The following is a 19,205-nucleotide window of genomic DNA, read 5'->3' as shown; positions in this document are numbered from 1 at the left end:
GCATTGTCTCATCAAGTGAGTCTAGCTCAGCTCAACGGCCCGGAAACTCGAATGGCCGTGGGATGTGACCGACTGCCTACCTGCCGTGAGCCCAAGACCCAATTCTGTGGAGGGATCGTCCATCTTACCGAGCAATGGCAGCCCAGGGCCTGGTCTTTGACGCCATCTTTGGCTCGAACCACCTTGTAACCATCCCTAGTCAAATCTTACCTCACCTTACAGGCTTCTCACTGCAGGTACAGAACGCCTAGACTAAGGTATGTATGTATGCGGGTCACTTGTCAAGGAGGTAAAATGACATGGGTTCGCCTGGGCTGGCCTGGGTTGACAAGAATAGTAATCGACGTCAGCGAAATTCGCGTAGATCTCCAGCTCTCAACCCCTGAAAACCCAACGGCCAAAAATAACAAGATACGCCCGTCCTAATGCCATTCGCCCCACAACATAGAGAAAAAAGATCTTCAGTGAATTTCCAAAGATGTCGTTATAACATAGGTGACTATAGGTAAACGAAAACCCTAAATAGGAGAGGAAATTTCTGCTGATCTATTTGAAAAATCTTTACCTAAATTGCCATAGGATCTTCTCCCAACTCCACGCCCACTCAGACTATCAAGCTATCCAAGCTTTTCTATTTCATAACCTCGCTTCGAATATTCGCATGAATGCATAAATGACCAATTTTACTCCCCCACGCAGCTGACTGACAGCTCAGCGCGCTTCCACGCCTTCGGTCAAGCCGCCTTTTAGTACCGTACGGCCCTTGCACAAATCTATTCCCAATTCTGCCACCTACAGTTTTCTATCTCCATATCCCACCTCCCTTCTCCCAACGACACGGTCAATTACCCGGCTATCGACGTGGGTCATCCATGCGAACCCCTGTCGCCATCCGTCATCCGTCATCTACATCCGCATGCTTCTTGCTGGTCGATGTCGATGACTTCTTTTTAGGCTTTGCACCCTAGGGAGAAAAAAGAAAGAAAACCAATTTCTGTCTATACTAGATCCCGTGCCAGTGTGCGATCTAGATCTATTAGAGAACTCTACACAGTTTCATATGACTTGATGAGAAGAAATAAACATGGTCTAATTTTATTTATAATTGTAGGGTTTATGATAACATATCCCAAGTTAAGACCATGTTGGAGTATGTTCAGCTTCATCACGAGGATGGCGTAATCCAAATCCTCTGCCAATGTTAGCACCACCATATAAGGAAACCATCCCGTCACTAATCAAGTCAAGTGATGCGTTATCTCGGCGTCAATTTCTCCATCTTGTCATTTTAGCATAGCTATTTTACAACATGCATAAAAATACACCCAATCTGCCCAGGTCAACTAATTGATTACAAAATGAAATGCTCCCTTCTTTGATGAAACAACGCCCATTTACCCACTACTTTAAGCAAAGTTATCCGATCGGTCCACCCAAATATCCTCCAGTTCCGCAAAGTTAACGAAATGCACTGGTCTGTGCTGGTCGCTATAGAACGGCAGTGGCGTATCCAGCTTGACGTGAACAGGCCTCTTCTCCATTCCATTAAACGCGTTGCCCATAAAGCTGTAGTTCCACTTGCCATCATCCGGTACCAAGAAGAATCCCCTGAACCGTGGGCTCAGCAACAGCTTTCGCTTCTCACCCATTGTTGTAGTAAATCCTTGAGGTTGATCACTCTGGGTGTCCTTGTTCTCAGCTCCCCACTTGTAGCCTGCTGGTGTCAGGCCCCACGCCGATAGAGACACACTGCCAGGTGTGAATGCAACCGAGACCGTGACAGTGTTGGTCTTGTCCCACTCATTATGCGCATCGAGAAGCTTTGAGTGTTCTGTCACATCCATGGCCGACATGTAAGGTAGTTCGCTGCCAGAGACAGTGTGTATCACACCCAGAGGCTCCATTCCTTCAAGGAACTCGCTCTGAGGAAGTTGCTGGGGCAATTGGACGTTGCGGAGGCCGCCAATCTGGGGGATCATGACGATACACTTGATCTCCTTGACCTGGTCGTTGTCGGGGGCTGAGGAACCGTACAGGTAGCCGGCCACTTGAACTCTGAGGTCAGCAATGGTGATGAAGCGCTTCAGAATGTTGTTTGGCATGACGTAGGTGATATCATCGAGATCGTTGTCAACCGACGAGACGTAAATGTTCTTTGCTCGTGTGCGCAAGTTGGATGTAGCAATAGCTCTTGTTCGCCATTCAGTTTTGGAGGCAAACGTTTGCTGCTCGAACTGCGAAGTTGTGGTGACAATGATCTCTTCGCCATGGACGTTCTGGGTCTTGGTAGTCACAGCCGTCAACTGTGCCTGCTCTTGTTGTTGCTTCTCAATTTCGGCGGCTTGTTGTCGTTGCATTGATGGGGCCGAGATTTCCATACCTAAGATAATGTCTCGCACTTCACTCGTCGTCAAACTGGAGACATTGACATTGTTCTTCTTGCCATAATCATTCAGGATAAGATCTCGAAGCTGCGTTTCAACCTTGATCCAGTCCTCGTCTGACAGTGATGGCCAAATATGGTGCTCATGTGTGATGACAGTCTTGTCAGGTCGGAGGATGAGTTTGGTCTTGTCGGGGTTGACGTGAAGCGCTCGCAGAATAAGAACAAGACGAGAGAAGGCAGTGTAAGACGAAATACTCTTCAGCCACTCATCGTACAGGTTGAAAAGCACCATCTGAGGTTCAGTGGCACGAAGAATCATGTCACCAAGCTTCTCCACCTTCATCGCTGCCTGGAAGGGAAGCTGAAGCTCTGAAGCCCGAATAGAAATATTGGGGAAGTCGAGCAAGTGGACTTCGAGAGGATCCAAGAGACCCTTTCTTGTCACAATCAGCTGCTTGGGTTGTTCTTCCACAGGCAATGATCGGATCAGAGCAGCGACTTCTTCGGCTGTCTTCCACTTGGCGAGCTGACCAAGACGCTTCTGTCCAGCCCAGACACTAGTGTGAATGATCTTGAGGAACAGCTGTCCGGTTCGTGGGTTGAAGATGAAGATAGCACCGTTGATAGGCTTGGTTGTCAAGTTACCCTCGAAGGTCTTGTGAATGGTGACACGGTAGACGTTTGTGTCATCGATAAACAACTGTGTCTGGTTGCTGAACAATTCCGAGTAGTTCTGGGAGTTCAAGAATTCCTGGTTACTCTCAGAAGCGTAGAGTTGTAGACCCTTTCGGATACGCTCACGCAAAACGTACAGAGCGGGGTTGGCCTTCATGATCTTGGCCATAGCCTGTTGCACAAGAACCTTGAGACCAGGGAAGTACATGCCGTAAGCAGAATAGAGGTTGTAGGCAAGATCAATACCAATCATTAGACCAGTAGCTGAGGGATAGATACTGGCACTGTCTGTTGTATAGTCGAGATACTTGGCACGTGTGTACCGTTCAATATCGTGTGAGTCGTAATCGCCATATCGGAGCTGGACATCAATCCAGAATTTGTTGGTAGTTGTCTGCTCAATAACATCTTTGGTATCGTAAAGAAGTGATGGTCTGGTCACGTTCCACTTGTGGTTGGAGAAGAGAAGGATATCGGCACAAGAACTGTTCATCTTGTAAGACTTTCGAGGATGAATAGTCTCTTTCTGAACTGTTTCAATGCCGAGAGATTCCAGTTCCTGGTCAAATACCTGGCAAAGATCCATAACAACAGACTCATGGATCTTCTGCCACAAATGAGCTCGGAAGATCTGGATCAGCGAGATCTTCAGAGTAGGAATCTTTCCGTGCAAGAAAATGCCAGTTAAATCAAGCTGGACCTGGAAACCCACGTAGACGTTGGCTCGGTTGATGGTGGGTGACCACCACAAAGTGAAGCGGCGGTTAGGAATTTGATTCAAACCGCTTCTTTGTGCATTAGTCAACTTCTTGAACTTCATAGACTCTTCAAAACCGCTCGCCTTTTCCCAAAAGAGGCCTTCCCATGATGGGAAACCTGTTGCCTTGAAAAGGGTATGTTCAAGGATGGTCTCAACACCACCCAGTGCTTGGATCACATCGGTACGATAAGCGTTCAGGTTCCACAATTTTCCATCATGACGTTGACTAGTCCACCAGAAAGGATTATTCTTCATCAATTGATAGATCTTGAATTCAGCTCGAGCTCGGAAACCCTTGTCGAAGCTCAGGGTGCTTCTGTCCTTTTGGAACAGGGTGTTGATTCGAGGCAGACCGCGGTCCCAACTATCCTCGAGATCCTCGAGAGTGAGACGACGATTCTGTTGATTGGCTTCAAGACGTTTCTGGGAATATTCTGTCCAGACTCGTTGAGAGTCGATGAACTCGGCCTCCCAAGGGATGATATATCTGAAAATGTTCGGGATGAGGGTCTCCTCATCATGGGTCATTCCTGCCCTGTAATGAGTAACGCCAGTGTCGGTTTGCTTTGACCAACGCTTATCACTAGCAGGAATAAGAATGTGTGAGCCCGAAATCATACCAAGACCACCAAGCTCCTTGGGGGTGTAGAAGACGGCAGGAGGGAAACGAGAAGGCATCTTGGAGTTTAGACCGATCTTGACTCGAGTCTGAATCTTGGTCTCGCACTTGACAATTGTATCAAGCAGGTCGACGGTCGATACAGCCGCCTCACGATAATAAGTGAAGAGGGCGATCAACGCTGTGTTCCACTTGTTGGCAATCTTGGTGAAAGTTGTAGAGCCCGATGACATGAGAATCTGTCTAATACGATTGTTGAACTTCTGGATATCCTCCTCGGTGACTTGCAGGAAAGCGTGAGCAGTCCTCTCCTTTGTGGTGTTGTCCACGAGAGACCACACACTATCCTTGACCGGGAATTCTTCATTCTGGTTACGAATCTTGGGGAGAATGCGGACTTCGAAACCACACATAGAGAAGAGCAAGTTCGGGTTATCACGACTGTAAACGCTGACAAAGCTTTCATCCCACTCAATCGTGGTTACGGATCGAGGCAGACGGTTCTTCATATCCCAGAAGACAGCTCGTCCGAGGTTCACATCATGACGCATCAGACGCATGCGAGAATCTCTTGGCCAGCACTTCTTGCTCTTGTATCCGATAACGTTCTCAAAGTTAGGGTCGGGTTGTTCGGTAAGGAATCTCTGGATGAGGTCTCGAGACTCCTCAGCAGTAAATCGGAGGAAGATCCAAACTTTGTCGATGTATCGAGTGTAGAGTCGGATAGGATGACTGGACTCAGTCTCGCGGTCACGGAATTGCAAGAAGTCGTTGGGACTTTGAGGTGGTCCAGCAATCTCGCTGGCTCGCTGAGGACCCAGAAGCAGAAGATCCAACACAAGACCATAGTACTGGAACACAAATGCAGAGAACTGTAAGCCACGGATCATACCATAACTGTTGACATGGTTCATGTCCTTGTAGGTGAGCTGGACGTTGTTCTTGGCTGTGATATAATCCGCCAAATTGTGGTCCATAATCAGTCTGAGAAGAGAGTTCAGAAGCGTGAGCTCCATCTTTTCGTAAACCTTGGATAGTTCCGTCTCAATCATGACATTACATTCACCATTCTCAGTCTGCCACACACGGTCGAGGTTGTTGATCCCCTGTGCCCACTTGTAAACAAGCAAAGGCGGGACCTCGGAATCTGATGGCTTGATCCAGGCAGGGAAAAGATGTCGCTGATCTGCTTGATACCACAGATATTGATCCAGGTAAGCATCGCTAATCTTCTCGATAGGCTCAATATCGTAGACAGGGTTGATGGTGCTGTAGTTGTCGTTCATGTCGATGTTGACTTCCTTGAAAGCTCGCTGGGTAAGCAAGAATCGCTTGATTCGCTCCAGTGTGGTTCCAGGACTATCATATGCTTGCTCAATCAAAGCCAATTCCTCTCGTTGACTTTGGTTGAGACGGCCCTTCACTGAATATGCCTCCCTAAGGCGCTCAAGCGCAAGAATGAGGATCTTGGTGTCGTGCTTGTAAGAAACACTTGGGAAGGGGATAGGAGAGAACTTGCGGGACTCAAGCCAATGCACGGTAGTGGTGTAGATGGCAATAGCTTCTTCGGAGGATACGTAAGGGCCATCCTTCATGTGGTTGTGCTGGCGTTCTTGCTCAGCCTTGAGCCAAAGTCGGGTCAAACGACCAACGTTTTTCTTGGCGACAGTCTTATCAACAGTAGCTCCTCGTCGAATACGCTCACGGTTGTAGTGGGCAACTGAGATCCACCAATCGGCCTTGGACTTGACGTATCGGAGAATGATGTTCTCAATAGGTGCAGGCAAGCCCGGAACCTTCCAGGGGATGTTGCTCTTCCAGCATCTCCAGGCCTCAGATAAATGCTGAAGCACAGTGTTGACCTTGTTTTGCTTGATACCCTCAGGCATCATGTCCATAAGATCAGCCATAACGGATGCGCGGAGCTCCAAATCAAAATGAGACTCCACACGTTGCTTGGTGACGGTCTTTGCAACCCCCTTGCTGTGTCGACCCTCAAACTGACGAGACAAAAGATTTCCTAACCATCTCTCAAGCAAAGGAATAATACCTCGCATGAAGAAAAGCCAAACTCTCCAAGCGGGAGCCCAGAAACCACATCCAGGTCCCTTACCGACAGGTCCAGAATTAAAACGGTAGTAAATCAGATGCTTCAGATCCTTGCAAGTTCGAATTTGATGCATCAGCTTGTATTTGTATCGGTACATACCCGTCAGCTGACCAACGTGGTTGAAGGCGTAGAGGATACCATCTGCAAGTTGGAAGGCATCAATGTTTCCAAGTCTGTACTGAACTTGGGCATCAACGATAAGCTTTGTAAGTCTCAAGATCTCTCGCATGAGATGGAAAGCGTTTCCAAAACGTGACTTCTTTCGCTCCTTGGTGGTCAAGGTCTTGACGGGCTTCAAATTGAAGTTGTAATCGAGGTGAAGATACGTCAAGTTCTTGCGGTGGATAAGAAGGTTAAGCATGTTGAAACCCTGGCGACAAACCTGCAGACCAGCCTCGACCCAGTCGATGGTTGTCTGCTGGAAGAACTTGGTTTGCTTGAGTGATCGCATCAAGTTCTGCTTGTTTTGCGCCTTGGGCTTCTTCTTGTGCAATTCATTCAATACGAAATTTTTGAGGAGTTTCTGGTACGAGACTCGGACCTTGACTGGAGGTCGATCGGAGGGGGGGTGCTCGAGGTACCACTGTTTGACTAGAGGCACATCTTGTGCTCGAACCATGCGTCCAGATCGTCGGTCAAATGGGTAAGGCGCCCACCAAAGTTCGACAGCAGATGATGTGTTCTCATTCTCGATATCTTCGTCGGCAAGGAATGGCTCGACTCCAGCAGGCAGCTCAAAAGCATCGTCTTCGGACTCCTCAATGTTACCAGCGCCAAATATCTCATCCTCGTGGGAAACCTCGACATTCTTGGGTGCGACGGTTCGCGAAGAGATGGGATTGATGCGGCGATCAAAATGGAACGTCGGAAGATCAGGGTCATCTGCACGATTGAATACGACCTGAGGGTGTGAGTGCCACGATAAATGAACACTTCTTGGTAGCGAATTATAGAGGTATGGGTAGGCGACCCTGAACTCGGTTCGGATGGGGTTTCGGAAGATGATGCGATCAATCGCATTAAACTCGCCAAAGTCTTCATCGTTAGGGTCGATATCCTTGTATAGTGGTTCAAACCGAGGACCGCCAGGAAGGGCGACGTTGAGAGCCTTGGCTGTTAACAAGCTCTTGAGGTCGAAGAGATAGAAGTAGTTCTTGTCAACGACATCAGAAACAAGTGGTCGGCTCAGACGGAAAAGTGTCGCCATCTGAGGTAGTGTGAGGTTCCAGGCCTTGTAGCTTGGACCGTTGACGTGCGGTGTGTCTAGAAGGGGTCTGTGATCGTAGAACCATTCATATACGGCCTCGTCATCTTCCTCGTCCAACTCCATCTGAATCGGCTCAAGTGGCTCAACATCCTCCAAGTTTTCGGCCCACGACAGGGGAGGCTCTTCGTCATCGAAGGGCGGAAATCGCATACGCTTGAATAGTCGTCTGTCGGCCTTTTCTTTGCGCATAAATGTCCACATCATAGCCCACTGCGCAAAGAAGACAGGTTCGATAACACGTGGGATCTCGTTGACCAAAGTCAAGCATCCATTTACATGATATAGCACCTTGACTTCTCGTGCCGATTCCCATGGCATCGGCATGTTTTCGAGGAGCTTTAGAACTGCGTGTGGCATGAACTTAAGGGCTCCTAGGTAGCTTCTCTTATCATTCGTATATTTCTTCTGGGAAACATCTCCGATATCCTTGACAATCTTTCGCAGATGTTCGGGGGGCATATCGGCCTTCTGTGTCTGCACAAATCCTCCCTTGCGCTTCTCGCCAAAGCGGTTGCGTTGCGACTTCACCCATTCCTTCTTCTTCTGTGCGAATTTCGCCATCTGAGGGTCGGTTGGAGGACGATAACCTGGTGGTGGCGGAGCTGGAGTCGAAGGAGGAGGAGGCAGGGAAGAAGACGGCGGCGGCGGAGGAGGAGGTCCCCATCCTGGGGGGGGAGGTGGAGGGAGTTGCGACATGATTGTTTCTTGATGCGCTGAAGAGAAAGGAAAGGATCGTGAAGCTGTCGCTATTAGGCTGAGCGCCGTTGCGCGTGATTAGTCACGCTACCGGTTCCAAAGCGCTATCAGTATTAATATTAGTAGTGGCTGCTTTGTCGCGGTTGTTTTGTGATGAAATTGATGCTGGTCGCGCAGATTTTGAACGAGCACGACCAGGGGTAGATGGTAGGGAGCTTTTGAGAAAGTTGCCTTCATCACGATAAATTCTGGGCGATGGCCTGGAGACGCGCTTCAGTGGGTCTTCTCACGTGACTCTGACAACATGGGTGTAAGTCGTGGTTCATACTGAATGCAATCCATGATGCCTGAGACTTATTTATGATCTTAGCTAGTATTTATACTGCTTAGCTAAAGTAGCTTTCATTACGGAGCTAGATCTCATATGGGTAGATTTCTATCTATTCATACATGCCGGTCTCTATTCAAACTACCTTGCTATTTTCTACAGTTGAGAGTTTGACAACTCATTCTATAGTTGAAGGCGAGATTAGGGAATTAGGAAACATATGTAGCTTCAACTTAAAGTATTATGTTAGTTGTGATAATAACACTGACAATGACAGACAATGAGGATGTCTGTGAACATGACCAGTATGTAAGCGGCATTCCATGTTCGACTTTCAGGTCAGTTACAAATATTACATGCCACACCTCCACACAAAGCCAGCAGAAACCAACACTAACTATGAGAAGTATTAATTAAGGAAGCCTGAGATAAATAGAGGCATCACTATTAAAACTAACAAAAGGGCAAAATTAAAAAAGACTATAGCATACCTGGCTAAATATGGCCAAGGTACAGGGTAGGTTTCTCCCAATGTTATCTGCCCAATGATAGCTGCCAGAATTCAGTCACTGACTTAGGTAATACTCAAAGCTTCAATCATCGTCCAAGGTTAGCATCACTCAACCGACCATCACGACGGCCAATTCGTCCCGCAAACCACCTTAGCACGACACAGATCACCATCAATCAAAATGGCGCACCTCAGTAGGTCAAATAGAGACCAAGAATTCCGAACCCTGCTAACCGCTGATCTGCAGACGTCAAGCCGGACCCGGCCTACCTCAAATATGCCGGTGCGTGACTTCTACCCGACCTCGACTGCAACACCTTCGACTCGAGCGCATTCTGACAATGTGAATAGCTATGATGAAGACGCGCCATCACTACTTCCGATGGACGCCCCGAACTGCCCGGCTCACCTTCATTTACGTGGCCGTGGTCCCCGCCATCATGGGCTATATCGCCTACAAGACCGACGTAAGTCAAGGAACAGGAACCGCGACGACCACCGAAATGCTGACAAGCGAAGGGACTCTGGGATTTCCGAGCGAAGCGAAAGGGCGACCTCATTTACGAGAAATAAATGAACCGGGCATTGGAGGGTTGAGAAGCGTACATATAAAGCACCCTGATTGGGATAGAGCCCATGGTAGGGATTCAATTGAACTGAGGTCAACGATGAACGAATGGTCGCTGAGATTGTGATATGTCTGATACTTTGAATGGAAAATAGGTATAATCGAACGTGACGCTATCAAATTAACCACTGCGTGTCTGTTACCACCTCCCTCTGCCTCTCGATCGCCCACTAGAGGTTTCCGGTAATCTTTCGCCTCTTCTCCAATCGCCCATAGGAAAATCTCCCCCGACATCATCCCTCCAGCCAGCTCGTCCTCCTCTCGAGTTCCTACGCCCAGAACCGTTATCTCGACCTCCTCGGTGAGTCCCTCGGGCTTCATGTGGACCTGAAGCCTGCTCCCTTCGCACGCTTGAAGCGGGCGCCACTGAGCCATCCGAGAGTGGTGGCAATATTGCGCAAGTGATATAGTCGCCAACTACAAATCGACAATCGCTCAGTGTCTTGGTTTTGTCGTCACTGCCTCTTGTTGTGCCATCCATGGAAATGTCACCATATGTGTCTGCTCCGGAACCACCACCCAACACAACGCTGCCGAGGTCCTTAACCCCGTATTTGGGGAGAGCATTTGTGACTGCGGCGGTGTTTCGAAGGTCTGGAAACACCGACTGGAATACGAGACGACATCCCACAGAAGGTGAAGGCAATGCTGACTTTTTGGCGCCTGCAAGTTCCAGAGCCAACTCATTCAGAGTACAGTCTGACCATGTGTACACAGGTATATGTGGTGGCATACTATGCGACTCAAATTCATCTGGCCTATGATTTGAGTATTGTTAACTTCTGATAGTGTAAAGCCATCTATATCGGGAGGGGGCATGTATACCTGTGAAGAGATCCTGTACGATAGAAGAGATGTAGCAAGAAAGGTGTTGTATCTTCGCGCAGTGACTTTTCTGGAGAGGAAGACATCTTATAAGACTGAAAAGAAGGGGGAAAAAACAAAATTGTGAGACTCAGTTAGTATGGTGACGCTTTGTTGTTTAAGTTGCGAATAATGAGAGGCATCACTAAAGTATCCAAATTAACCGATCTATATCCGCTTAAACCATCATGACTTCGCGCTCCATCAACAACAATTTGTAAACTCTTACCACTTACAGACTGCGACAACAAATTTTTGAGCACCGAGCGGCACAATCTTGGCAATCTCCCAACACAAAGCATAGGCCAATTCGAATATTGGATCAACGCTCCCATAGGAAACACCAACACGTTGATAAAAACGCTGTCCAATCTGCACCATGGATTTCGCGGCGCTTATGAACAAAGAGCTCTCAAAGAGCAAGAAGAGCTCCGGCAGCGAGGAAAAGAAATACTTGAAACGCTCAGAAATCGAAGCGCAAAGAAAAGAAGCATACCTTGCTGAACAAAAAGCCCTCGAGGCCGAGCGCGAAGCCAAAGCAGCCGCCAAGCGCAAACGAGAGGAAGATGCCGCCGCCGAGAACGCTGCCCGCGAGGAGAAGCGTCGCAAACTCGCCGAGGATATGCGCAAAAGGCGCGAAGAGCAAGAAGCTGAAGAGGAACGCGCCCGAAGGAAGCGACTTGGTTTGCCAGAGCTGGTCAAGGAGAAGAGCGAAGACGCTGAGGATGGTGTCCATGCTAGCGAGGATATACCGGAGGAGGAGCTCGTTGAAAAGTTGAGGGGGCTGGGTGAACCGGCTGTTTTGTTCGGAGAGAATCACTCTGCGAAATTGAGGCGATATCGCAAGTTGACGACAGTCATGACCAAGGGCCCTATACCGACAACGTTAGAACTCGTGGATGAGAAGGATATGAAGGTGACCACTGAGCTACCGAAAGACAAGGATGGCAGGAAGTGGCTATTTCGACAACTCGCAAGCTATTTTACGATGGTTCTTACAGAGTACGAGCGAGCTATGGAGGCTGAGAAGCGGGATACGAGTGCCAGCAAAACAGCATATAATGCTATGGTACAGACTCGAGAGAACATGAAACCAGTGAGTCATCCTTATTCGACGGACATGAGATAAGTACTAACACCTTACAGCTATTCCGCAAGTTTGAGCAAGGCGAACTCGACGACGACATTCTTAAGCCTGTTACGGAAATCGTTCAAGCTCTCCAGGAGCGTCGTTACGTGGACGCCAATGACGGATATCTACGACTGAGTATCGGCAAGGCAGCGTGGCCCATCGGTGTTACCATGGTAGGCATCCACGAGCGTAGCGCTCGCGAGAAGCTACACGATGGAGAGAAGGGCCATGTAATGGGAGATGAGGTTACGCGCAAATATCTTCAGAGCATCAAACGCTGCCTGACTTTTGCGCAAGTTCGATGGCCGCCCACAGACTTGCGACAGTTGATGGGCTGAAGAATAGTATGTAGCTGGAGGCAAGGGCTCGAACTTAATAATGATACCCCCCCTTGAACAAAAATCATTGAAAAATATGCACAAGAACAACGTTAGGCGGAATGATTTATTTCGAAGTATGCTCCTGACGCCTCATCTAATCTGCCGCAGTGTAGTTCCATACCCGTAAGTGGATAACCATGATCAGGAATTCCTAACGCCTAGGCTGTAATGCCATATGCAGTCCATTGGTTCAGATTGTGATACCCAGCTCGCTCAGCTTCCTCGTCGGGTCAGTCGAAAAGGGCCCAGGCGGACAATCTTCTACCATTGTGCACCAAAATTCCTAGGCCTCGACGGCGCCTGGCTGTCCCGGTGCCTTGCTCTCACCGTACCACTGTTCATCTATTCCACGACCACCAAGGCCAGGTCCTTTTGCCCTTCCTGCAACCTCAAGACCAGCGGCAATGAGGCTGATGCGACGGAGTCTCTCCTTGGCTTCCTCCTCGTACTTGGTAGCGACCTCAAGTGCCTGCTTCTGCATCTCAAGTCTCGGGTTGGGTTGGTCTGCAATGAGCAACTATAGAGAATTAGTAAGTGGCCTAGATGGTAAAAGAAAGAGTTGCCCACCTGTTCCTTGATATCTAGACGGGCCTTGAGTATTCCCTCGCGGATCATAGATACGAGCTCCATCTCGACTGACTCTCCTTCTTGCGCAAATGCTTGGTTCAAGCTCTCGAGGGTGACACACGAGAATGGTATGAAGTACTGGACAATGCATTTTCTTCGGATCTGTGAGTAGAGCGATGAGACGTGGCGCTGTAGGTAGATGTCCAGGAGACAGTCGTTTCGAATGGACTCGAGAATAGCGAGGCAGTTTGAGTATCTGCCATTGACAAAAAGACTGATGGCCTTGCGAACGTGCGACTCGTGTTCTAGGAACGAACGGAACGACTGGTTGTCCAAGACTCGAGTTTGAAGCTCCTGTCTATCCATAGTGGCCAGGGCAAGGAGACCTCCGTAAACGGCAATGTCGTTTGGGCTAGCGATGTGGTTGTATTGCGCAGGCGGTAGGGTGAAGTCAACTTGGAGGAAGTTGTTGGCTGCATCCTTGTAGTGCTTAAGACCAAGGAGCGCAATACCGGAGACAAGTTTTGTGTATGGCTGATATGTACGTTCCTCCTCACCACTCTGAACGCCGACGATCTTACCCAGATTGTTAAGAACCATGGTCCAGTCCCGTCTAGCGATATAGACATTCACGAGGTGGATGCCGCAATCGATAATGTGTTTGGTGGTGGTTACGTCCTGGCGCATGCGGTTGTACGCCTCGGCTGCTGCCTCTAAATATCCGGTTTTTTCGAAATGCAAACCCAAATCTTCGTTTCCCATCTAATAGAGTTAGAAGGTTATATTCACAGAGTTTTGGAATTTTCACGCACTCGGATGCTCTCTTTGATCAAATTGTGTCGGTACTGCTTAAGCTGGGTTTCGAGCCGTGCAGCTTCCATCTTGTTCTCGCGCTCGACTCTATCGATCCATGCTTGATCTTTTTGGGCATCGGGGTCATCAGGAGCGGCAACGCGAATGCAGCCCCAAGCTTCGACGTATAGGGCCACATCTGAGCCTTTCTTGATCTCGGCGATTGCAGCCTTCAGCGCGTCGATACAAAGTGGTACGGAGGACTTTCCGATTTGGATGAGGCGATCGATTCTTGTTCGGCCTAGATGAGCTGTCAGCGGGCACATCGAGATGGCATCAGTAGGATTGGAGTGACTGACCGGTGTAATTCTGGATATAGAGATCGAGGTCGAGCTTTGGTTGTTCTAAAGATGCAAGTCAGCACATGATTCTAGAGTCGCATCTCGAAGCCAACGAACCTTGGACAACGATGCCACCCAAGTTTTTCATCTGGCCAAAGAAAGCCGTCAGAGGACTTGACTCGGACATTTCGAAGCTGTGTGTAGCTAATACACACCCAGACACACCTATTAAACAATGCGGGATGGATTCAAAGAGCTATCTGTAACTTGACGTGTGGTTTGGTGGATAACAATCACTTGCTACTAGGCGACAGTGGGGTAAGACAAGGTGGGGGAGGCTCGGTGAGGGAGCAGCCAGACCGGGGCAACATGGGTAAATTTCGGTGAGCCAAGGTGAGGATTTAGTGGCGGTAAGTGGAGAGCCGATTCGGTCCCGAGCCTCCCACGACACTCAGCATCACTTCTTGGTTGCTGACGATCAAAAAGAAGCTTTTCTGACTACAGCAAGGCTAGCCTTAGGTTTGACTCAGGACTTCGTGATGACGTTCTGTGACTTTTCCTGACAATTAATACGTATTATGTAACTTTCAGCTGGAGACTGTACGTACAGTTTTCTCCTGCCATGGCAGAGGCACAGATGCATGTTGGCACATCAGCAATATTTTGAAGCTGAGCGCTTGGATGGGTGTCCCAATGCAGCATTTCCGCTCTTCCACGAGGACAAAGCGAATGTGGCATTCAGGCCCGGGCAGGAAATAACCACCTGCCTAGTTGCGAACACTGTGAGCCTTTTTCGCCATTGAGTTAATGTTACGACGATCAACAGACCCTGAATTATCAGACAATCTAGACAATGTGCTGCAGATACCGTGACTGGCAGGGTAATGCTAGTTCCGGACATGTTAACTCTATTCAATTATAGTTGAGTTAGGGTTGGTTTTGTCTAAGAGTTGATGTTTCTGGAAAAACAGACGTTTATTAGGCTCAAGCAAGGCCTGATCAAGTTTGATTGAAACTTTGTAGAAGAGGTTAAAACAAAGCTTGAATGCCAAGACCAATGCCAAGACTTGTTGCAACACAAATCTACGGCAGATAATTTTCATCGCTCTGACCCGACTTTATCGGCCGAAGGAGATGCGTATTTTTGGACCAAAGAACCACGACATTTTCAGCTTAGCGATGGGCCCGTAGAGCGATAGTGAACCACCAGCACCTTTTCCACCAATAGATCACGAAGCTGAAGTGAATCAGAACCGCGAAGACGCGAGAGGGCGCGCTGTCTGATTCGGCTGCGCCGTTTAGAGCTAGCGCTCAGGCAGGTCAGGGCACGGAGGAAACCCGGGTGAGAGCCGGAGATTGAGGTTAGGATCCATACATCCATCTCCATCCATTCTGTATCAAGTTCGTTTTAGTTGGATGATGTCATGTCTAACGCACAGATTCTTCAACTGGTCGTCGTGATCATCTTCCCATTTCGATTCTCGGGGTACATGAAGAGGATTCGAATCACATTGCATAATGGTCACTACCCAACATGCATATGGCGCCTTGTTCTCATGCGTGGCGGGCCAGAAGCCACATGAATGGGGATCATCCCGTCCGTCAGCTTCCGTGACTCCCGGAGCCGATGCATTGGTGGTGTCTAAATCCAGTCAATATCAGTTTGTACTGAAACTAGACAGAACCAACACTCGCTCTGCATCTGACCATTTTGATTTTGGACCCTGCTTGTTCTCACAAACGCTACGGATTAAAGCATCTCTATTAGTGTTTGGTTTATCTTATGCTTGTCTACATTGCTGCAGCCTGGGTCACACTTCAGCCAGCGCATTAGACTAGACTCTCAATAAGGTATGAACAGAGTTGGAGCGGTCTACTGCTGTTGCGAATAGAGTTGACTGTGAGTTTCATTGATCAACACGCAAATTTCAACGCTGTAAATCGACCCCCAAATAAGATACCAGCAATGACTTTTGGTTCCTGTCGTCAACACCATCTTCAATGGCTTTATCTCGCGATTCCGAGACCCTCTTGGCCTCTCCTCAAGAGACTCTTGCCACGGCTTGATCGACGCAGATAACACGGAAACAAGATCAATCCCCACAAGTTTATGCCGCTGAGGCTTAGGTTTGCCTAGTGCAGCCACTCACAAGCCTGCCTGGGCTCGGCCATGCAAGTCTCGTCAGAGTGGATTGGATTGGATGTGATCTAGCTGACGACAAGGTTGGTCCAGAGCGTTTTGCGTTTTTGGGCGGTTCATTCATTGCCCCTAGCCAGTTAGTGAGTGTCTTCGACCCCCAATTAGCGGGTGCTTAAAATTACTTCTGGGTACCGGTACTCGCGACTCGAGGCGTTGGAACGGTACCGGAACGTAATCAATGGCGTGGTGGTCGTCTACAGCCCGTGGTCCCTGAAAGTTGTATCGGTCTCATTTCAATGCTTCAGTTAACCGCATCCATTGAAGAAAAAAGACGCTGGCCATCTTGAATCCGCCGGTGCAACAGTTTGTGCTTGTGCATACGACGGCGCTGAGCGGCCGTTGGTCCCAAAATGCAAAGGGGGTCTGTCCCTGAGACTGACTGCGAGTTTATTTTGCGGCCGCGCGGCTTTGGGGTTGATGGATGTATCCGTCCACTTGCAGGGCCCTGAGCAGTGGAGATGGCTTCTCTTTTCTAGAGGTCGCCGTCCCGTCATAGCCGTGATCCTGCTGTATTTGCGCACGAGTTGGTACTGCAATGTGTTATTCGTGTTTCCAATTCCTTCTTGTTTGGTAAGAAGCATTGTCGAAGGAAAGCCCCGGTAGACCAGCCACCGACGCGTTTTACGAGGTGATAGTCTATTTGGGGGCATGGACCTGACTCACTTGGGCAATGCGCCAAGTGATAGTCTCTAGAGAATCTGTGTATTGATGAGCAGCTTCAACGACTTCTGTAACTATTCACCGACGCAATTGGTCACTATTGACGTTGTGCGCGTGGTTCCTCAAGGAAGCCCACAACACAACACAAAACAACACATGAGGCATGGAGATATGGAGATAGTTATCTCAAGACGAGGGGGTTCTTTTGTAAGTCAGTGACAGTGAGCAACTCAAAAAAACTGGTACCTGTCTAAGGTATACGCTGGATCCAATGTCACCTCACCTCCCTGCCCTGGTAAACTTGAAGGCCGATCCCCCCTGCAGTAACAAAAGGACTTTTAGAGGACAGTGTGACATTTCAGAAGCCGTCTTTTCCTTGAACCGTTCCGTCTCGGTCATTTCCCCTTGATAGAATTGCGCAACGCCGCAATATGTGATGCACCAAAATGAGGTTCCTGAACCCGACATCGTGAGTTGATCGCGACTGAAATTAATATTCGTATTTTTGATTTTGAAATGGCTGAATAACCTCTCTTGCTTACTGTTTCTTGGCTGGCCTAACTGTACGGGTTATTTCACGGCTGTTACACCCGCAACCTTAACTCAATTGTCCCTTGCTCTACGTTGTATTGAAAACATCAAGCTTTCAGTCTCTTGACGCGTCCGCAATTTCTCCAATTGCCGTTCTTCCTTTTCATACTGATCGCTTAGAGTGCAGCGGTTTCACCGCGACAGTCATTCTTGGGCCATTGGATGTCCATCGAAATGATATTGCGCGTCTCGTGCTGGGCTGCTCCCTCAGGTGCCCATGCTACTCATTCATCCACTGGCGTTTGATTTTGCTTGGCTTCAACTCTTGGCTTGACATGTTTTGTGCCTTGGTATTGCTTGGCATTAGAATTTTCCAGCCTTTGTGTCTCATCATCCCTTTGGCGACTCTTGTTTGCCAGCCCTGGGTCTTGGTAGAATCTTAGCATCTGCCACCATCTCTTTGGAGACCTGAGTATTACCCTCAAAGGTGGCCTCACCTATCGTTTCTGCATCCTCTCACTAGTCATCTCAGATTGAGACATGAGCGCGAAAGACCGAGGTACAAGACTGTACCGTGCTGATAATACGGTATCAGGTACCATGATAATTGGCTCCGACTAAGGACCCCGATCCAAAGCCCCAAAAGACCAGCCCAGGCTCGGACAGGCTCAGACTCAGACTGAGACTCAGGTCCTTTTGGAGAGCCCGTTCGAGTTACCGTCTCTGCATCTCCACCTCTTTCGTCGTTCTCCCCTCTGTCGTTCGCTCACCCCGTTTCGTTCGTAGGTTACCTACCTGTTGTTGCAAGCTGCTACAGTATTGTTGCTTGTACTGGGCTTGTTACTCTCCTGTTGTTGCTCAAGCCAAACCAAACCGAATCATCTGTACCCGCCTCGGTCGCGAAACCCGCCCGCTACAACAGGGCTTTCTCTCACTCATCCCTTTCTCTTTGACTTGGAACAGTTTAGTCCCTTCTGGTTCAGTCCATACCCAGTTCAGTTCAGTTAGGTTCCGTCAAGTCAAGTCAGTGCAGTGCAGCACGCTACGGAACGGTACTTGGTACGACAGGCTATCCCCCGTCTATTGCCCAACACCAGCACCAGGGCACTCTCAGACTCTCTACCTGGGCGCTTTCCCCATCATCACCAACTCATTTCAGTCTTGGTTACCTACCTTACTCTTCTATTTCTATTCTTGACCCTGCCACTTTCTTCGCGGGAACTTTAACTGAACTCTCTTGAACGCTGATGGCCTAGGCCGTGAGTCTTGGGGGCGATTGGGATATGGGCTACCACTTGCCTCACAACTTACGCTTGCGACCCTGCAACTGCATCTGCAATTCATTCACTCTGTAGTCCCTTTGACTCTCTTCGACTCTTCTCGACTGTCCGCTTCAATCAATTCCCAGTTCTGCCGCACGGCGGCGGCGACAACGACGACATTTCCTTTCTCGTTTTCCTCTCATAATAATACCCAGCTCGTTATTTCCTTTTCATCGTGGCCAAGAGGCCTATTAACTGGTGAGTGAAAACCTGCAACATCAATCACCCGCCCGTCGGCTCTCCCCGTTGTTCCTTGGCGCCTCAGCGTTGTGCCCCCGAACTCACCTCCTCTTCTCTACCTTGCATTCGCATCAACATTGTCCGTTGCGCTGTATCCTTACAAGGAAACTGTCCCATCTGCGAGTTGAATCGGCGATGGGGCCCTAGCCTTTGCCAAGACACTCCAAATTTCATACCCCGATCGCCTTATCCCCTC

At 48.9% G+C, this 19,205-nt stretch overlaps 5 protein-coding genes across 5 annotated transcripts; 2 read left to right on the top strand and 3 right to left on the bottom strand.

The window, feature by feature from the left end:
* Window positions 1-1,231: 1,231 nt before the first annotated feature.
* FOBCDRAFT_224475 (NUC071 domain-containing protein) lies at window positions 1,232-8,731 on the bottom strand. Its single transcript, XM_031185062.3, has one exon. The coding sequence runs from the start codon at window positions 8,511-8,513 to the stop codon at window positions 1,407-1,409; it is 7,107 nt and encodes a 2,368-aa protein (XP_031040704.2). The 5' UTR covers window positions 8,514-8,731; the 3' UTR covers window positions 1,232-1,406.
* An 802-nt stretch (window positions 8,732-9,533) lies between these two features.
* FOBCDRAFT_274633 (uncharacterized protein) lies at window positions 9,534-9,925 on the top strand (the record flags this gene model as incomplete). Its single annotated transcript, XM_054704736.1, has 4 exons — window positions 9,534-9,546; window positions 9,600-9,635; window positions 9,704-9,819; window positions 9,872-9,925. 4 exons carry the CDS (start codon window positions 9,534-9,536, stop codon window positions 9,923-9,925), a joined length of 219 nt encoding a protein of 72 aa, XP_054560711.1.
* On the bottom strand, window positions 9,849-10,958 carry FOBCDRAFT_38356 (Sin3 associated polypeptide p18-domain-containing protein). Its single transcript, XM_031185060.3, has 2 exons — window positions 10,806-10,958; window positions 9,849-10,738 (listed from the first exon to the last, which is right to left on the bottom strand). The coding sequence occupies exons 1-2, from the start codon at window positions 10,889-10,891 to the stop codon at window positions 10,120-10,122; spliced, it is 705 nt and encodes a 234-aa protein (XP_031040702.2). The 5' UTR covers window positions 10,892-10,958; the 3' UTR covers window positions 9,849-10,119.
* A 110-nt stretch (window positions 10,959-11,068) lies between these two features.
* FOBCDRAFT_224472 (mRNA splicing protein PRP18) lies at window positions 11,069-12,394 on the top strand. Its single transcript, XM_031185059.3, has 2 exons — window positions 11,069-11,940; window positions 11,991-12,394. Exons 1-2 carry the CDS (start codon window positions 11,224-11,226, stop codon window positions 12,312-12,314), a joined length of 1,041 nt encoding a protein of 346 aa, XP_031040701.1. The 5' UTR covers window positions 11,069-11,223; the 3' UTR covers window positions 12,315-12,394.
* FOBCDRAFT_162191 (26S proteasome subunit RPN7-domain-containing protein) lies at window positions 12,395-14,362 on the bottom strand. The gene is made up of 5 exons (XM_031185056.3): window positions 14,174-14,362; window positions 14,075-14,119; window positions 13,736-14,016; window positions 12,924-13,685; window positions 12,395-12,873 (listed from the first exon to the last, which is right to left on the bottom strand). The coding sequence occupies exons 1-5, from the start codon at window positions 14,241-14,243 to the stop codon at window positions 12,640-12,642; spliced, it is 1,392 nt and encodes a 463-aa protein (XP_031040698.2). The 5' UTR covers window positions 14,244-14,362; the 3' UTR covers window positions 12,395-12,639.
* Between the last annotated feature and the right edge of the window lie 4,843 nt (window positions 14,363-19,205).

This window comes from Fusarium oxysporum, chromosome V (genome assembly GCF_013085055.1).
Source record: "Fusarium oxysporum Fo47 chromosome V, complete sequence".
Taxonomy (NCBI): domain Eukaryota; kingdom Fungi; phylum Ascomycota; class Sordariomycetes; order Hypocreales; family Nectriaceae; genus Fusarium; species Fusarium oxysporum.
The sequence above is the reverse complement of the archived record's forward strand: the minus strand, read 5'-3'. Positions and strand labels throughout refer to the sequence as shown.

What these genes read in the sequence shown, in the direction of transcription:
- FOBCDRAFT_162191 (XM_031185056.3), bottom strand. Translation starts at nt 14,243, where the DNA reads ATGTCCGAGTCAAGTCCTCTGACGGCTTTCTTTGGCCAGATGAAAAAC. An exon ending in CTATATCCAGAATTACACCG is followed by an intron (nt 14,017 to 14,074) that starts GTCAGTCACTCC and finishes CAGCTCATCTAG; the next exon opens with GCCGAACAAGAATCGATCGC. An exon ending in TGATCAAAGAGAGCATCCGA is followed by an intron (nt 13,686 to 13,735) that starts GTGCGTGAAAAT and finishes TAACTCTATTAG; the next exon opens with ATGGGAAACGAAGATTTGGG.
- FOBCDRAFT_38356 (XM_031185060.3), bottom strand. Translation starts at nt 10,891, where the DNA reads ATGTCTTCCTCTCCAGAAAAGTCACTGCGCGAAGATACAACACCTTTC. An exon ending in CGTACAGGATCTCTTCACAG is followed by an intron (nt 10,739 to 10,805) that starts GTATACATGCCC and finishes CTCAAATCATAG; the next exon opens with GCCAGATGAATTTGAGTCGC.
- FOBCDRAFT_224472 (XM_031185059.3), top strand. Translation starts at nt 11,224, where the DNA reads ATGGATTTCGCGGCGCTTATGAACAAAGAGCTCTCAAAGAGCAAGAAG. An exon ending in CTCGAGAGAACATGAAACCA is followed by an intron (nt 11,941 to 11,990) that starts GTGAGTCATCCT and finishes AACACCTTACAG; the next exon opens with CTATTCCGCAAGTTTGAGCA.
- FOBCDRAFT_224475 (XM_031185062.3), bottom strand. Translation starts at nt 8,513, where the DNA reads ATGTCGCAACTCCCTCCACCTCCCCCCCCAGGATGGGGACCTCCTCCT.